Source organism: Balaenoptera physalus, assembly GCF_965194825.1.
Source record: "Balaenoptera physalus genome assembly, chromosome: 6".
NCBI lineage: Eukaryota > Metazoa > Chordata > Mammalia > Artiodactyla > Balaenopteridae > Balaenoptera > Balaenoptera physalus.
Window position 1 is genome coordinate 99,326,022 of NC_138885.1, and position 19,162 is coordinate 99,345,183.

General features: G+C 39.7%; 2 protein-coding genes across 12 annotated transcripts in view; one reads left to right on the forward strand and one right to left on the reverse strand.

Annotated features, from left to right (window-relative positions):
- LOC309663405 (gamma-crystallin B-like) overlaps positions 1-19,162 on the reverse strand; it is a 309,600-nt gene that overhangs the window by 88,427 nt on the left and 202,011 nt on the right. The window lies entirely within an intron of this gene.
- The window catches only part of PIKFYVE (phosphoinositide kinase, FYVE-type zinc finger containing), a 76,699-nt gene continuing 59,650 nt past the window's right edge, over positions 2,114-19,162 (forward strand). For 4 of the 11 annotated variants that reach the window (XM_082466881.1, XM_082466882.1, XM_082466874.1 and 1 more), the window contains exons 1-6: positions 5,842-6,022; positions 7,606-7,755; positions 8,006-8,041; positions 10,794-10,912; positions 11,782-11,953; positions 17,581-17,788. In XM_082466881.1, the coding sequence (XP_082323007.1) occupies positions 5,851-6,022; positions 7,606-7,755; positions 8,006-8,041; positions 10,794-10,912; positions 11,782-11,953; positions 17,581-17,788 (857 nt within the window). In that variant the 5' untranslated portion in view covers positions 5,842-5,850. Of the gene's footprint in view, positions 2,323-2,344; positions 2,751-3,042; positions 3,677-5,841; positions 6,023-7,605; positions 7,756-8,005; positions 8,042-10,793; positions 10,913-11,781; positions 11,954-17,580; positions 17,789-19,162 lie in introns of those variants that run through there. The other 7 variants (XM_082466883.1, XM_082466876.1, XM_082466877.1 and 4 more) reach the window with 7 other exon arrangements.

The following is a 19,162-nucleotide window of genomic DNA, read 5'->3' on the forward strand; positions in this document are numbered from 1 at the left end:
TAGAACACCAGTCTTCCAGACTCACAGACATAGGGAACAGACCTGTGGTTGCCGAGGGGGAGCGCAGGTGGGGTTGGAATGGATTGGGAATTTCGGGTTAGCACATGCCAACTATCATGTATAGAGTGGATAAACAACCAGGTCCTACTGTATATCTCAGGGAACTATATTCAATATCCTGTGATAAAACAGATTAGAAAAGAATATAAAAAAGAATGTATACACCTGTATAACTGAATCACTTTGCTGTACAGTGGACTATCTTTACTGGGCTATCTATTCTGTTCATATGATCTCTTGGTCTAATTTATACTTTATTGTATGTTTATGAAATATTAACATCACCAGGCTAACTACAAGAGGGGGGAATTTTTTTGCTGTCTTTGTTTTTGTTTCTGGAAGGCATAGACTTGAGCACGTTCACAGGTTAAGGAGGAAGAGTCATTGGAAAAAGAGAGGTTGAAGAGACGGCACAGACTTCTGTAATAGGGAAGACACTTTGTACTCTATTATGAGTTAATCACTAAAGAAATGTTGCCTGTAAGCTTAAATTATACATAATGCCCCATCTCTGGGAATCCTGCCTCCCAGGTAATGAGTATTAAGCTAAAATACCTTTGCTTAGCTCATAGGAAACATCCTGACCAGGCGGACCTGTGGATGGCTGCAGGGAGGAAGAAATTAACACATCTCGTGTGGAGGCTGAGTGGAACCAGGAAATGTTTGACTTCACTCCCTCCCCTTTTAGTATAAAAGAAGCCTGAATTCTAACTCAGGCAAGATGGTTCTTTGGGGGCACGAGTTCACCATCTTCTTGGTTTGCTGGCTTTCTGAATAAAGTCGCTTGCCCCAACACCTCGTCTCTCGATTTATTGGCCTGTCGCGCTGCCAGCAGTTGGAGCTTGGACTTGGTGACACTCCCAGGGGAGAGAGGAGACACTGGCTTGAGAGCTGGGAGGATTGAGCAGGAGAAGAGGCTCTTTTCTCCCAGAAATGAGGGCAGGAGTCAGGCCAGGGTGGATGTGAATGCAGGTAAATGTGATTGGGGTGGTTAGGTAGTTAGGGATCGCACCCAATACCTCGGCTATTTCACTCAGGTAGATGAGATTCTCTTGCTGAGAATGATAGTCAAGGTGGTGTTGGTGCGGAATAGCAGTAGTGAGGAATGGAAGAGGAAGTTGACTGCTGACTCCTAGGAAGATTGCTGAGGGGCTCAGCTGAGGGTGGCGACTGGCATTTATACTGCTATCAGCCTTCAGGCTTCCATGCTACTCTCCAGTGGCTGAAAAGACCCAGCTCAAGGAGAAATGGGTGGGAACTTGCCAAAACTCTTGGGGAAAATGGGTCTGCAGAGTTTAATTAAAACAGCACCTCACTTTGGGTTTCACTTCCTTTCTGACTGCCCCTGCCAAGTCCCACAATCCTGTCAGCAGGTTTTGGTATGTTCTCTTCAGCTAATGGCAAAACACTCTAGCAGGACAAAATGATGGATAATGCTAGCCCGGCCGAGCAATACGGGGCTTGGTAACATTATTTGCGCCAGTCTCTGCAACACAAAACTTGAGTGAAAAAAATAGCTATAGAGCTAACATCACTTATTCCAGATTAGACATTGCGCCAAATGTCTACAAACTTTTACGTACAATGTTTTACTTAATCTTCAAAAAACTATCTGTGAAGGGTACTATCATTAGCTCCGTTTTACAGATAAGAGGCTTGGAGCCTAAAGAAATTGGTAATTTAAGGTTACTTGGCTAGTTGTTGGCGGAGTCACCCAAGTCTGATAACAGTATTCGCTTCAGGCGCTAGTGTTACGCAAGTGAATGTCAGTCCGTAAGAACGCTGAGCGCTGTAACATATTATGAGTGCCCATATCATCGGGCACATACGGTAACCGCAGTTCAGCCAGCACCCATCCCGTGACCCAGTACACTTGACGCTCACGCGCGCAGTCGCCGTGGCTTCCTCTAGGAAGGCTGAGGCGGCCTAATCTCGGTCAAGGTGTCGAGCACGACTCTATCTGGGCTCGACTTCTTCTGCCTGAGCATCTGATCCGAACGTCGTGCGGGCGGAGCAGGGAGGGCGGAGCCGGCGCCCGGGAGAGTTACGGATTGGAGGGGAGGAGGAACAGAGGGCGGAGCCTGGGGGGGTGGCGGACGAGAGGAGCCGCAGCAACCATGTAAGCAGCTTTGCCTTTTGCCGTAACCGCCGGCTGCCTGAGAACCGCGGCACTGGGCTCTGAAGCTGCCTTCCAGCGCTTGGACCCGGTGAAGCGGGGTCTGGGGTGGAGGGTGGCCGGCGGGGCCGCGGCGGGAGGCGCAGGTAAGGGAGGGGGCTGGCGCGCGGCCGGCTGGGCCTGAGAGTGGTGAAGAAGGCGGGTTTAGGAAGCTTTGGGGCCGGAGCGGAGGGGAAGTCTGAAGTGAAGGCGAGAGCTGGGGCTTTGTAGCCGCGGCTGCGGCCGAGGCTGGGCAAGGAAGGGCAGAGAACCTGTGCCCGCATTCAGGCGGCTCCCTTGATTCCCCGGCTGCCGCTTGTCTGGCGAGTGGGGAAGGGAGCCGGGTGGGGCTGTTCTGGAAGAGGTTTCCTTGGAAGCATTTGGAGTTCTCTTGCTCCTCTCTTGTCCCGTGTACTTGAACTTATTTCGGAGATGCATAGTCCAGCTCCTCCTCCCTCTGATGGATAAACTCTGAGCCTGTGTTTCGGAGGTGTATGCGTAGGCTGGACAAGAAAGTTCCTCGTCTGCAGAAACGGTACCGGTAGTGGGGTTTCAGATATGTATATACCTCCTTAAATGCTTGCCTCTGCTCTTTGAGGCTATTCCATGTGTACCTATGTTTCAGAGTCTCTTGAGGAGAAGACTTGATTTCCCAGTTAGTATTTTCCCCTTGTTTAGAACGCTCTCAACAAAAGGATGAGAATGGAATATTTTTAGGAATTAGGGGTCTTCTGTTCTATGTAGAAGTCACTGTTAAGGCATTCAAGAAATATGAGAAATGCTGGCATTCTGTATTAGTCCAGTTATTCCTGTTTATCTGGTGAGTGTATTTATTATATTATCCCGTACTGATTCAGTGCATCCTTTTGTAAAACTACTCCGATATTGACAGTAGAGGTGGTCTCTTGGTATATTGTAGTGTCTTATTTCTGATTTATTTGAGTCTTGATTTTTGGCACTCCCACTATCAGGATTCTTACAAAAAAGTTTCTTAGTTCCTTTCGGTTAGATTCGAGTTTGTGACAAAGAAGGGCGGGTTAAGTTTCTTTTGCAGAGCAAGACTGCGTTCCTGTGTCCTCTCTTTTTCTTCTTTCTGGGAAGAATAATATGGATCATATGGTTTTCCTTTAGAAAACCTCCATCTGTTGGTACGTCGATCAAAAATTGAACAAAAAAATCTTTGTAGATGGAAACTAACATTTCTAGTATTCAGTTGTCCTGCATTGTTAGATATATTGAGTATTAAAAAAAAAAAAAAAAACACTGTACTTAGAAATGACTGAACTGATACTCGCATTTTTCTGTTCGCTAAAATTCTGGTTTGGCTGGTAGAGCAGACTTATTTTCTAAATTTCAATTCCTGACAAGCCTTTTGATAGTGCTGAGTGGGTCTGCATATACTAGTCGCATTCAAGTGAGAAGAGGCAAAGTGCTGGTGATACATGAGAGGTCTTTGAATGAGTAAGTGACTGCTTCTAATTACCTCTCAGATAGGAAAGCATCCTAGTTTATGTCACAGACAGTTAGTTATTAAGCTACCACAGAATAAGAGTTGTAAGGTAGTTTTTTCAGGGTCCTGGTATTATTATGTAGTTATTAATATTCACCCTGTGTGATTGTATTGTTTTAGAAACTACACTGGTGAGTGTTTGCATGGTAATTTTTATCCTCACATCTTCAGAACCTAATAAAAGTTTCTGCATGGGTGACCCTTAGGTGTGATGCTAAGACTTTAGGAAGGTTGCTAACTCTCCTTCTCATGTTACTTGCGTCAAAGTAGAATATAGGATGTTCTCTGAGGCCTTCAGGTTGTTACTGCTGTCACATTATTCTTTCTCTCCAGGACCCTCTGTTTTTTTTTTTTTTCCTCTTTTTACCTTTTTGAGTTTACACTTGATCAATCACCAGCTGATTTCCCAATCCTTTATGCTGGAATATGGGTTGTCAAGACACTTTAGAAGGACGTGTCCTTTCCCTCTTTCCTTCTTCCTGTTCTCCCCCTCCTCCTCCCCCCTTCCTCCTCTTCGTCCTCTGCCCCTTCCTCTTCTCCTTCCTCTTTTTCTTCCCCCTCCCTCCATTCCAATAAACATTTGTTGCCAACATTCTCCTCATCAGTGCTTTTATTTTTGCTTTGTTTAATTAATAATCAATTAAAGTTTTAATTTGGCAGTGTCCTGAGTAGTTAGAATTCAGGTAGGCCAGAATTGAAAGTCTGGGAAGAGCTACAAGATAATTTTGCTCTAAAGACTAATTCTGTGCCTTTTATGGGCAAGCACTCTGCTAAACGTGCTTCACATATACTGTCCCACTTAATCACCCTAAGCCTCAGTTTCCACTATGTAAAATGAAGATGGTAATACATATCTCACAGGGCTCTTACCCAAATGTACTCAGCTAAGATATTTCAGAGTCAGAATTTGAAACCAAGAGTGTCTGCCTCCAAAACCAAAGCAAACTCGAGATATCTCTTTAATTGAAAGAAGAAGTAATTAAATAAAATGCTGCCCTCAGGAAAAAATAAAGAGTAATTCTGGGGTAAAACTTGGCATCTAGTTACAGCTCTACCACTGACTAGCTATGTGACCCTCGAGAAAGTTGTTGTAGGTTCAGTGTACGTTGGTTGCTTCAGAGGTAAAATGTGGTAATAAGCCCAGCTCTGTATCTTTCAGGCTTTTATAAAAATGAAATGAGATGGTAGATAGGATTTTGAAAGTGAAAAGCATTTTGTAAGAGTGTAGTGTCCTCCTTGTAAATATAAATTAGATTACAAGCTATAGCATTTTAATGAGTTATGCATAATTCATGGTCTTCTCTTTGAAGTATTAATCAATATGGCAGAAAATAGACATCAGTGCTTTTCTGTTACTTGCATCTGGTGATGTGGTTAGCTTTACAGCTTTGGTTGAATTATAATTTTTGGTTATTTAAAAAAAAAAACCCTTTAAGATCTTCATTTTAATGCCTATGAATTTAGGCTTAAAAGGAGAAAAACCAGGCTCCTGTGCCTAGGAGGACATATGATGGGGATCAATCAGCTTGTTGATTTGGATAGTTCTTATAGGTGATGAGGCATAGTTTGAGGTAACTTTTGAGGTTATATGGAAATGTCGTTAAGGGATGACTATTTCATTTCCTGTTCTTGGAAATATTCATTTTTTATATTTTTTTGAAAGAAAACATTGAAATAAGTAAAATAAAACTTTGAGGAATTTGTATGCTTGTGTAAAACCAGTTTTCCCCCTTTAAAAAGCTATTTTTTCAAAAAAAATCTTAAAATGAAAACTACATAAATCATGTGAAAATCCTCTTTTTTCCTTTTTGCCTGCTCACATTTATGCCTTCAAATTTTTAATAATTTTGGTATTTTTCTGTATTTGAATAGTAATTTTGAAAATGAGATTGACTATATGTTCCTAGTTTTAGGCAATTGAGACTCTTCCTTATGATCTAGACTTCAGTGTTTTCGAGTCTTAATTTGGAGTGTATGCTGAACTAGATTTATTTACTCGTTGGTTTTTTTAGGTCTGAATTTTTGAAGTCAGATTTCTAGATATTTGGATGCTGTTTGGAATCAACCTTTGGGCTTCCTGAGGAACTTACTTTTGCTTATTTCTTTTGTTTACTAGACTCATGAAATGGCCACAGATGATAAGACTTCCCCTCCATTGGACTCTGCTAATGATTTGCCTCGATCTCCTACTAGTCCTTCTCATCTCACACACTTCAAACCTTTGACTCCTGATCAGGACGAGCCTCCTTTTAAATCAGCGTATAGTTCTTTTGTAAATCTCTTTCGATTTAACAAAGGTAAGACTTATTCTTAAAGATCAGAGCCCCTACCATCTTGATTCTCTGAAATTCTCTTGTTCAGCTTTCATGCTGTGTCTTTGCAAGAAAGTGAAATATTAACAAGGAGGTAGCTTTATAATCATAGGTCACTGGGGTTAACTGCATAAGAAGAGAAAGCTAGAATTTTCACTTTAATCTTATTAATTATTGGCAACTGAAGATCAGAATTGAAAACTAAATGTTAAAAGGGGGTCTCTTTTTAAAGAGAAGTTAGCATTCCTTTTTTTCCTTTCTTAATATATCTCAGTTTTCTTAAGTTCATAGAATGGACTCTTCTCTTTTAGGGGTTAATAGCCAAAAGATTTTAATTAAAGCAGTGAAACTAAAGGACCAGCACATGGGAGGAAGGGTTCATATTTTTCAAAAATTGAAAGCTGTCGGCAGGCTTGTTGTTGATCTGTTAAGGTATACATTTAATGACACCAAATGAAAAGATAATTTTAAAATGAGCTCTTTTTAAGTAATATATTTTTTACTTGTTAGAAGAATTAAAAAAAAAAAACATGGCCTACATCTTTTGCTTTATATTTGCCTGTATTGTTTGAAATGTGTTAGAAAGTAATCCCTCTAGTTGTAATGGATTTGGGGGTTAATAGTTTAATTAACTCAGTAGAAATTTTAATAGTATTAACTGACTTTTATTAGCAGTCATGTTTAAAGCTCTGTAAAACCTGTTAGTCCATTTTGAAGACAATAATCTTTTTTTTTTTTTAAGGAAACTGCAACAATCTTATTTTTTAGAATAGTTTTAGATTTATGGAAAAATTAGGAAAATAATACAGGAAGTTTTCATATACCCCTACACCCAGTTTCCTGTGTTATTAACATCTTACATTGGTAGAGTACGTTTATTACAATTAATGAACTATTATTGATACATTATTAGTAACTGAAGTAAGTATTTTATTCATATTTCTTCAGTTTCTACTGAATGTCCTTTTTCTGTTCCAGGATCCTGTCTAGGATACGTTACATTTAGCCATTAAATGACAGTAATCTTTTTATTTAGCATATATTTATTGAGCACCTACTATCCACTGGGCACTATTTTAATAGTACAAGGGATCTATCCCATAAATAAAGCGGAACAACAAAAAAAATCACTGCCTTCTTGTGGAGCTTGCATTCTGTTTCCTTAAATATGCTCAAGAAATTTCTAATGAAAAGTAAAACAGGGACTTCCCTGGTGGTCCAGTGGTTAAGACTCCGTGATCCCAGTGCAGGGGGCCTGGGTTCGATTCCTGGTCAGGGAACTAGATCCCACATGCTGCAACCAAGACCCGGCTCAGCCAAATAAATAAATATTTAAAAAAAAAAAAAAAAAAAAAGTGAAACAAACTGAAGGTCACATATACCAAGGATGTAACTTTGCCACCTTCTTTGAATTTCTCTCTCTTTTTTCTTTAAGAAAAACCTAATTTTTACTTAGGCATGTAATACAAGTACACATTCTTTCCTAAAAAATTCTCATCTATTTCCTTCTCTTTGCTGAACTCTGAGTCTTAGTTTTTCCAATAATTCCAAGCTTTTGTTTGCTGCAGAGAGAGGAGAAGGGGCTCAGGGAGAGCAACAGTCTCTGAGTGGAAGTTGGACCAGCCCTCAGCTCCCTTCAAGGACACAATCTGTGAGATCACCTACACCTTATAAAAAACAGCTTAATGAGGAGCTCCAGCGGCGATCTTCAGTGTTAGGTATGACACTGTTCTCGTTTCATTCCTCTCTGTGTATTAGACTTTTCCCACAGTCATTGTGTTTTGCAGGTTGTTTATTGACTTAACTTTTTTGCTATTTGGAATAGTCAGGTGCTCTTAAGAATTAATGAAACTGTTACCTGGATAACTGTTGATACCTAAACAAGAGTTCTTAAACATTTCATTAAACTTTAGGCAAGGCAGAGCTTTCTTTGACTGTTTTTTGATTAATTACTTGCTTGGGTTTCAGCAGAGGACAGTTTGCGACACCCCCAGGAGAACACAGGTTAGTTTCAACTTTGTGACTGACTGCTGCATCTATTCTTGGGGTGGCCAGTGTAATGTGATGTGCATGCCTCTGGCTGCAGAAGTCTCTCAATTCCATTAGTGGGCTGCCACTTGCTCTTGGCCTTCTGTCCTTGTCGGGGTGCAAACTGTCAGTGTGGCTGGATAAGCTGAGCTCCTCTTGCCTGTTTGTTCTCCATCCTGGTCTGCTGTGTGGTCATGTCCTTCATTTTCATGCTGTTCTGTTGAGTACAGACTGGGATCAGCCTGAATCCACAGACTAGATAAAGTGAGTTCTTTTATGTTTCATTTCTGTTAGATTATTAAACTCAGTGCAGTGGTTTGCCCAACTCAAGGTGACAGGAGAAAGGCAATGAGAGGTAGCATAAGAGAGGGAAAGGGATGTAGCATTGGAAATCAGGTGTCCGTGAATGTCAGATCCTGCCTTGTCTGGCCAGTCTTCCCTGTGAGGTCTTCGAGTGAACAGTAGGCAGGCACAGGTGATGGTTGTTGGCAGAAGGATATTTTATTGCTAGTTGAGACTTGGCTCAGAACCTTCTTCTGGTGGGTCAGAGGAGAAGGAGAAACCAAGCAGAAGAAGAGTTTCACGCTAAGGACTGGAGCGGAGCTGGCTGTATCACCTCTGTAGGTTTCCCAGGGCAAAGGGACTCAGCCTGGGTCATATCAGCTGTTTGGAAGGAAGAATCAGAAGGTAGGAAGGGGGAGAGAGAGAAGTGAGCTCTTTACTCCAAATGGATGGAGGGAAGAGACCATCCCCACTTTTAACCTTAAACTCTCCTTAGCTCTTGAACCTGGCCTGTGGCAACACTCCTATTTTTGTTAAGGGAGCTCTTTTGACTAAATCCTATACTGAGTCAAGCATAGGATTTCTTTGTTTATAAAATTGAGGAGTTGGACTAGAATCTAATCATTTAGGGGTTACAAACTGACAACCTACCAAACCTTGCCTTGGTGTTTTGATAAACTTTAATTTAAATATCACTAGGTGGAGCTTGTAATGTCTAGTTTGCTGCAATCCCCACCATTCCTTACTGTCTTTTATCAAGTCCACTTGATTCTTTGATTCTGCCTTAGCTGCTAGAGGCATTTGAGTTTCACAAGCCTGGGACTGTTTTACCAAACTTTTCCTACTAAAAGGCTGTGATTCCACAATCTACTAGCTCTGTGACCTTAGGAAGTTATTTAATTTTCTAATATTCATTTTACAAGGGAAGCAACTAAGATGATTTGCTTGAGGGCAGAGTGCTAGACCAGATTTTCTCTCATGTTTCTTTCATCTTCATCCATGATGAAACCATCATCTGTTGGTTCCAGGAACAGTCTTGCTCCTGCTTTTTCTGTGGATGATGCTGTTTTTACTTTCTCATACTCCTAAGTGGCTAAATGCAAGGGGCTTCACAATTAATTGTTGCCTGTGCATGGGAGCACAGCCTTACTGTTCTAACAGCTTCGTCTGTCTCCTTTTTCAATTGGTAAATCATGGAGAGTTGGTTTATCATAGAGACTGAAGAACAATTTGGTCATTCTAATACACATACATTTTTATTCTAGTAATAACACATCTGAGGTATCTGCTGAAATTAAGATATTATTTATAGAAAGATAAAGTTTTCAAAGTTTTCTAACATAGGTGCTGTTTAGATAATTATTTCCGTAATTAATATCTTGGAAAGTTCTTCGTCAATTTAGATTTAGATACCAACTTCACATTTTTTGTAATCTTTTCTTTCCCACTCAACCAAAACAAAGAACGCCTAAATCTAATCTAGCAAACAAGTGAGTTTGGGAAGGATTTAGAGAGGGCTGTTTTCCATCTTGCTTTACCATAGGTTATTAGGGTAATGAGTTTAAGCTAATAAGAATGTTCATCCTTTTTGTCAAGCCACCTCTACTTCATCCTTAGGTTTAATAACTGCTGGAGCCAGGAATAGGTAGAAACTTCAGTTGTAATCTTGCTCTAAAATAAGGAAATGATACATGACAGCTTTGGTGGACACAAAGCTGGAACATGGGCGTGTTTTATTATTGACAGGACTGGCTTCAGTATTGCTGTTTCAAGAGCAAGTGATCCCGTCTAGTTTGGAACTGTAGGAGTAGGGAGGTGGCAGGGAAGGGTAGCACTGGGGTTCTAGCAATTCTCTGGGGAAGAGAAGTCTGCTTGGACATTGATGAAGGGAAGTTTGTGGATAAATTACCATCCTGGATGTTCTGAAGTCTGTCAGACTATGGGGTTGGCTATTAAACTCCTTTCTGATGATCTACTCCACGAGCCTTTGGGTTTGTGGTCTGCAGACTGAACTGAACTGTTCAACCCTGTTGCTGACCTGTTTGACTGTAGAGACTGGGCTAGGATAACACACGGGAATTGCTTTTCCTTCTGTTAAATTTCTCGCAGGTATTTCTAGCAGGACCGAAGGGCCCAAGAAATCATTAATGAATTTTGGGCCATGTTAAGTGAAGCTCCCATCCAGGCCTTAAAATCATCAGTGGTCTCAGACAGTGTTTGTCTCAGGTAGCCCTCATTTGCTTGTGAAGCAGTGTTTCACATGGTAATAAGAAACACTTTCAACAGCCTCTTACCCTTATAGAGACTAGTTTTAACTTTCAGTCTGTGTCACTGGCTGGGAGAACGTAAGTATTGATATATGCTAAAAATAAGAGGTACTTTGCATTGGTGGTAGAGACTATTAAGGTAGTTTTTTTTTTTATTTTGTTTTGTAAATCTGACTCAGATACCAGAAGGAAGGCAGAACCTGCCTTTGGAGGTCATGACCCTCGTACAGCTGTTCAGCTCCGAAGCCTCAGCACAGTATTAAAACGCCTCAAGGAAATCATGGAGGGGAAGAGCCAGGTACTGTCTAGAGGCTTTAGAAGATTACTTTTTAAGCACTTACATGGGGACCATGCGGTACTCACTAAAAATGGTACAATGCCACTTGAAAGAAAGTTCAGTTAATACTAACTTCACCTGTGGACACCATATTTTTTACTCATAAGTTCCTAATTTTAATTTATCAATTTTTTTCATTTTATGGATTGTGCTTTTTGTGTTCTGTTTAAGAAATGTTTTTCTAGCCCGGGGTAGTAAATATTCTCCCATAGTCTCTTTAAGAAGCTTTATTATTTGTGTGAAGTATATGAATCAAGATTCATTTTTTTCCCCATGGATGTCCAGTTGGACCCAGCACCATTTTTTAAATTTTTAAAATTTATTTATTTATTTATTTATTGGCTGTGCCACACGGCATGCGGGATCTTAGTTCCTGGACCACGGATCGAACCCGTGTCTCCTGCAGCGGAAGCTCAGAGTCTTAACCACTGGGGAAGTCCCAGCACCATTTTTTTTTTAAAGACCACCCTTCACTGACTGCATTACAGATCTTGTCAGAAATCCACTTATATGTGTGAGGGTGAGTCCATATATGTCCAGGGCTCTCCTTTTTCTTCCACAGCTCCATTTTTTCCTTCCACTAATACTCTGTCGAAAATTACTGTAGCTTTGGAATAAATCTTAATGGCTGACATTATACGTCCTTCGTACGTTTATTCTGCTTCAGGATTGTTTTGGTCATTTTGACCTTTTGCATTCCCATATGAATTTTAGAAATAGCTTGTTAATTTCTGCAAAAGAAATCTAGGATTTTGATTAGCATTGCATTTGCCATTGCATTTTAATAATCAGTAGTTTCAAGAAGCCTTCACACATTTTTATTGTTACAGGATAGTGACCTGAAGCAATACTGGATGCCAGATAGCCAGTGTAAAGAGTGCTATGACTGTAATGAGAAATTTACCACTTTTAGGCGCAGACACCACTGCCGACTGTGTGGGCAGATTTTCTGCAGTCGTTGCTGCAATCAAGAAATCCCTGGAAAATTTATGGGTTATACAGGTAAATGAGCTGTATTGACAAGTTTACAATTTTTAAAGGTCATAACAATAAGATAGTTATAATACAGTACCCATGTTAAGTCATTTTTTAAATTTTGGACATCATTTGTGAGTTATGGGGGGTACAAACATGAGGGAGACATGGCTTTGCTTTTAAGGACCTTATAGTCAAATAATAAAGTAGATGGGGATATTCATAAATAACATGAGTAAAAGACAGTGTATCATAGATGCTACCAAAAAACCATGGGACCGTTAATGTTTATTAGACAAGTTGGTTGGAGTGATCACTAATTTATATTATTATGAGAGTTTTTATTTTACAAAATACAGATATTCCTTGAGTTATATGACAGTGTGCTTTAGCAAATTGCATTTACTCATATTCTTCCCTAAATTTTAGTAATATAGAGATTTAAAATTATTTGTTGAAGCAAAAAAAAACTAAACGGTGTGTGTAGTGATTAGGGAATGGAAGTAGAAGGTGGGCAGAAGTTACCAAAAAGAGAACACTTCTCTTTTTTTTAAAGTATATATATGTGTGTATATATATATGTGTGTGTGTGTGTATATATGTGTGTGTATATATATATATATATAATTTTTAAAAAATATTTATTTATTTATTTTGGCTGCGCCAGGTCTTTAGTTGCAGCATGCGGGAATCTTTTAGTTGCGGCATGCTGGATCTTTAGCTGCGGCATGTGAACTCTTAGTTGCGGCATGTGGGATCTAGTTCCCTGACCAGGGATTGAACCCAGGTCCCCTGCATTGGGAGCGCAGAGTCTTAGCCACTGAACCACCAGGGAAGTCCGAGAACACTTAGTATCTCTCTCATGTTATTTTTATTATCATGTAGATCTTCCTTTTGGCCTTACTCACTTTAAAAAAAAAGATTTTTTTTTTTTAACCTAAACTGCTTCAGAGTTCAGACCCCAGTTATCTTTCATCCAGATTATGGCTGCAGCCTTTAAAAGATTTTTTTACCTTTAGTTTTTCCCTATCTCGAATTCATTTTTCATACTCTAGTCAGTATCTTGTTAAATGCTAATTTGATCATGTCAAATTCCCTTGTGTAAAACCCTTTCAGAGTTCTCATTACCTTTAGGATAAAATCCTGTCTTGTTAATATGGTTGGTGTATGGATTCCCTAGGGCTTTCTTAACAAAATACCACAAACTGAGTGGCTTAGGACAGACAGAAATTTGTTGTCTCACAGTTCTGGAGGCCAGAACTACCATAATAGCCCTCATTCCACAGGTCAGGAACAAATGTAGGGATTTTGTCATTTGCTGAGTATGTCTATTCCAATTATATATTCTAGAACTGAGGGATAACCACAAATGGGTTCGGGGACTCACTGAACCCACTGTAAGATGGACCTAAGCTGGAACTCTGTTGATCACCTGACCTCTGTAAGCCCCTGCTGTGACTTGAAACTATAGTAACATTTTGAGCCTCTTGGAATTAGTGTTAATTCAGTGCCAAAGTCCAGTCATCTCCTAAAAGTTTGACTGTTACCTTTTTCTCAATGCACTGTCACTCTGGTGAAAGGCTATAGGTCCTTTGGGGAAGCCTTTTAGGAAGATAAACAGTATACATTTTTTGGCAGTGTAGTGGGGTCCTTCCTCAAGGTGACCCAGCCTCCCTTCATTCAAGGAATTCTGGGTCTGTAAATGGCTTAAGTCTGAGAATTGGTTGAGGGGTCATGACTCTTTTTGATTCAAGTTTGAGTTTTGTTCACTTGATCTAGAACTCTTTTTCTTATACAAATTCAGTAAGAGTTTAGAAGACTACCCATTTACTTTTAGGAACACCATGATCAGATGTGTCATAGATCTCTGTATATGTTACACTATTCTGCTTACAGCTTTGACTCTGATGTCTGTTCTGGTAACATGCCTACCTTGTCTTTGGCGATTAAATGCCACCACTCTGCCCCTGCCAACCTGGGATCCAGTGGTCCCCAGTGTGTTTAGATTACCCAGTTCAGCACCAGCAGTTCCCACTATAATGGGTGACTGCAAAGCTCTACAGGGATGCTGGGGCTCCCCTCACAAAATTTTTTTTCTCATAGTCATGGTGAAAGGTATGTCCCCTGGATCCTCCTGGGGCAAGTGAGCAGATCTTACTTGGTAAATCTGCTCTTAACAGTCTCCCTAAGCTTTTGGATCCCTTCCTTTATAGCATTCCAGGGTAATTCTGGCATTTCAACTTCATTTAGTATAGGACACTTTTGGTCCATGTTTTAGCCAGCCAACCAATTAACCAGACTGTTAGAGCCCCTTTGAACACCTTGAGCTATAACATTAAATCCAGAATCTCTGCTTAGTGGGTCCATATCAATAGATCCAGTTTGATCTGACTTTATGTTCTTTCCAGTATTATTCTATACCCTTGGTAGCCATTCCCACACGTATTCCCTGGGTTTCTGTTTGTCTAAATTGGAAAAATCATGTAGTTCTTTTGGAATGTAGTGTACTTCCTCATGGGTCACACTTTATAACTCTCCTTTCAGGGGACCTGAGTCTTATTATAGGCCTAGAAGCAAAGAGGGTAGTGGGAGTGGGTCCTGAGGAGAATAAGCAAGGTCTTGCAAGGCAGCTAACTCATGGGAGGCCGTTGTGAATTTCTCAGGCAAAGCAGGGTTAATCTCAGACAGGGTGGAAAGGCTACTTCTACTCGCAAAGAAGACTAAGTAGAAGTTGGCAGTTCAGTGTTCCCAGCTTCCCCAAATATCCCCTTCCAGTTTTCAGGATCTCATTCCTTTCTAATAGATGCCCTAACTTTAATAGACGCACTGTAAGGTTAAGTGATTCAGTGTGTGTTGTGGTTCAGTCACTTGCATGATGAGACTCTTGGTTTGACTTTCAGCAATCTCAGCTCTGCAGCTGTATATGGTTTCTTTCAGGGAAGACATAGACACTTTCAGGTACATTGTACAGTTCTTGAGCTGGGAATCTGAATTCCTGATGTCATTCTTTTCCCTTTTTGTCCAGTGCAATTAGGAGCAGCTAATCTCATACTCATTAGTTTGACAAAAATGTTCTAAGATGTGCAGTACATGGTCAATCAGGTCTTTGCCTCTTATAAGTATTTGATTAGGAGTATCCATAGGTGATACTTTACGTGACTCTGTTGCCCCATCACACCGTGGACTATCAGCATTCTCTTTACTACTGGGAATAGAGTACTTATTGCCTTTAAATCTAATTAGAGAACCAATTCCAGAAACCCAAAAACCAATTCAGAAAATTCAACCTTAAGATTTTGTTGCTCTAGAACTTCTCTTGGTACCAAAATTTGTATTAGGGTTCTCCAGAGAAACAGAACTAATAGGGTATTTACGCCCCCCCCCACCCCCCCAGCACACACACATTTATATAGAAAGAAAGATTTATTTTAAGGAATTGGCTCAAGTGATTAAGGGAGCTGGCAAGTCTGAAATTCTTAGGATAGGCCAGCGGGCTGGAAACTCAGGCAGAATTTCTGTCTTAAAGACTTGAGACAGGGCTTCCCTGGTGGCGCAGTGGTTAAGAGTCCGCCTGCCAATTCAGGGGACACGGGTTCGATCCCTGGTGTGGAAGATCCCACATGCCGCAGAGCAACTAAGCCCGTGCGCCACAACTACTGAGCCTGAGCTCTAGAGCCCGTGAGCCACAACTACTGAAGCCCGCGTGCCTAGAGCCCGTGCTCTGCAGCAAGAGAAGCCACCGCAATGAGAAGCCTGTGCACCACAACAAAGAGTAGCCCCCGCTCGCCACAACTAGAGAAAGCCCGCACGCAGCAACGAAGACCCAACACAGCCAAAAATAAATAAATAAATAAGACTTGAGACAGAATTTTTTTTTTTTTAAGAATCCTCAGTCTTTGATCATAAGGCCTTCAAATGATTGGATGAGATCCATCCATATTATGGAGGGTAATCTGGTTAAAGTCAACAGATGGTAAATGTTAATCATATCTTAAAAAAAAAAAACCTTCACGGTAACAGCTAGACTACTGTTGGACCAAATAATCCGTCTTGCCAAGTTGACATATAAAGTTAACCATTGCAGATGGGACAATGAATTCTGGACACAATTGTATATCCAGGCCCCAAATAAATACCTAGAATACCTAGGCACATAGAAACAGATCAATGAATGTTAAGTTATAGTGGTGTAGCAGTGCTATCTCTGTATCTGCCATGCAACTTTCTGATTGTATGTGTCTCTTGTCTCCAGTGGACTGAGTTCTTTGATGGCAGGGCTGTGTCTCATCGACCTTTATACCACGTCCTTGAATTTAGGCATGCGCTCAGTAGGCCCTTGCTGGTGAGGATTCTTCAGGAAATGAAAACTTTTCTGGTCAGGGTTGGCTCCCTTTATTGATCTGATCATTTTCATTCTAATAGCTGAACGATGAAGGGAGATTTCCTTTACAGTGTAAGAACCAAGCCTTTGTTATGGCAACTTAAAGACCTTTCTGCAGGAAGTAATTTCATCTCCTTACTACAGTTCTACTTTGGTCAGCCGGTGGTGGTATGTCCTAGCACTCTCATTTATCCTGGACTGGAATTCAACTTTTTGGGGGGGGCTCTTGATTGGAGATATCGTTCTTTAGATTCATCTGTTGAATCATGGTGTTAGAAATGAGTAACACAACAAGTGATATTTAATTTTGCTTAAAATACATGCATAATTTAATAAAGCTGAGTACTATGTAATAGTTGTCTTAAAATGAAAAATAAAAGACCCTTTATTGTACTTGGTAGTAATTATGGTAAAAACGCAGTACAGTTGACTTTCAGAAGTCTTTTGTTCATGTCACTTCAGTTCTCTAGTGTTAATGGTAAAAAGAATTAAGGTAGAATTGTTACATAACATGTTATTAGTAAAGTTTAATTATCTTACCTCCTTTTTTAGTACACTAAATTGTTATAGAATCACACAAAAAATTGTTACAGAAAAAGAGGGTAGAAATGAAAACTTACATTTGGGCAGGACTGCATCCTGAAAAAAAATACATTTAAAATTATTAAATAGCCTTATTTTTTGTCTTCCCGAGAATATTTCATCTCCACCCTTACTTTCACTATAAGAATTTCCTTTATACTTCCCCCCCATATTTCATATTGCTTGTAAGCCAATTTTGTTAGTTTGTTTTTAAAACTGTGCCCCCTTGTGGAGGCCACTCTTCATGGCTTCATATTGATAACTAAATAACATTTTCTTCCTTACTTGTTATTTAGGGAAAAAGTGTTACTTCTATTTGTGTTGATTTATGTACTCAATTTAAAAATTTTTTTTTCTTGAACCTCCTGTCTCTGATAGATCCCTTACTTCACTTTTGGAACCCTGAGGAATATTCTTTTAGCAGAGTTTTCTAGTACCTTGAGTCATATTTTCTTGTTATAAATATTTGAGGTAATTTGGATACCTGGATGGATTTTGCATAATGATGGTTTTTAAAATATATAACAGAGCTAACAAAGTTACTTCACTTTTAAAAGATGTCTTTTTTGGTAGTCTTTACTTGAGGATGGTTTCTGTTATTAGATTAACTATTAACCCAAGGGTTTAATATGTTCTGGTAAGTAATATATTAGTTATCTTTTACTTAATTTTCTTTTTTTTTTCCTCCTAGGGGACCTCCGAGCCTGTACATACTGTAGAAAAATAGCCTTAAGTTATGCTCATTCCACAGACAGTAATTCCATTGGTGAAGACTTGAATGCTCTTTCAGATTCTGCTTCCTCTGTGTCTGTACTTGATCCGAGTGAACCCCGAACACCTGTAGGGAGTAGAAAAGCCAGCCGCAACATATTTTTAGAGGATGATTTTGCCTGGCAAAGGTACTGTCACTTACATGTAATTTTATTTATATTTGATAAATACTGATAGTCTTGTGACCTAAGGGTGCTTTAAGTTAACACCTAACTTCTTTGAATTGTCTCCTGAAAATACACCGTTTTCTCCTTTTTTTCTCAGCTTGCCTTAGGAAGGATCACAAGAAGATGTTTATGGATAGTGATAATGTTGACTAATTAGAATGTTAGCTCCACCAGAGGAGAGACTTTTTCTTGTTTGCTCTTCTACACCTGGCACCAAGAACAGTGTACGGCGTATATATGATCCTGATAATATTTGTTGAATAAGCAACAGAAGTTATTTCCATTAATAATTTCTAATGTAGCCTTCTTTGAGAAGGAGGATCCTCCTAAGATTTGTGTTCATAATGTTTGCAAATGAAATTAGGTTTTTTCCCTTCCTGAGGAACATTTCATCTTTTTTCGTATGTCTAAATATGCTGCACTGTCTGGTTGTGGAGGATGTTACTCTTTCTTTACCTGGAACCGTTTGAATTAGAATCCTAGGTTCATCAGTTTCTGGTTGTTTTTCGTTAGCTAGGTAATTTTCTCATGCGTCATACCACATACGACCATGTCAAAGTGCTTGAAGTTTTAACTAGCATCTTTCTGTTATTTTCTCAGTTACCTCTTAATGGAGTGAGGAATTAATAGGTAACCAATGAATTTAGGCAAAAGTAAAAAATGAATGAATTATACCTACATTCAACATGTATGAATCTCGGGGATATAATGTGGAGGAGAAAAGAAAGTCACATATGATATAGCCAGTGATTATTTATAGAAAGTTCAAAAAAATACAAATGGATACACTATCTAGGGATACAAACATGGTAAACTTAAAGAAAAGGAGGAGAATGATATATATAAAATTTACAACAGTAGTTTCATTGAGGGCAGGGAAGGGAATGGGATTGGGTCAGGGGAACAAGCACTTCAAAGTCGGTGGTAATGTTCTTTTTCTTAAATTGCTCCATGGGTGCATTGGTGTTTGTGGCATCATGATTCTTTATACCTTACATATATTTTATAAGTTTTGAAGATTGACTCTGCATTTAATGAACAAGAAAGAAAGGAGAGGGATTCTTCATTTCTTACTTCAGTAAGCAATGCCATGTGGATGCCTGGCCCTGTTGTGTGAGCCCAGAATTGGCAAGTGTGATTTAATAAAACAAACCAGGTTTGAAAGCTTCCTGGGAGATGCCGGATAGATGTCAAAGGCAGAATAACTTTAGGTTCTGTGCTAATAGTTTAATGTTCATTCTCTTTTAGCCATCATATCTCTGTGGTAGGCACTACTTTCTCCTTTTGACAGATGTGGGTGCTGAAGTTCAGAGAGATTAAGTAACGTGCCCAAGG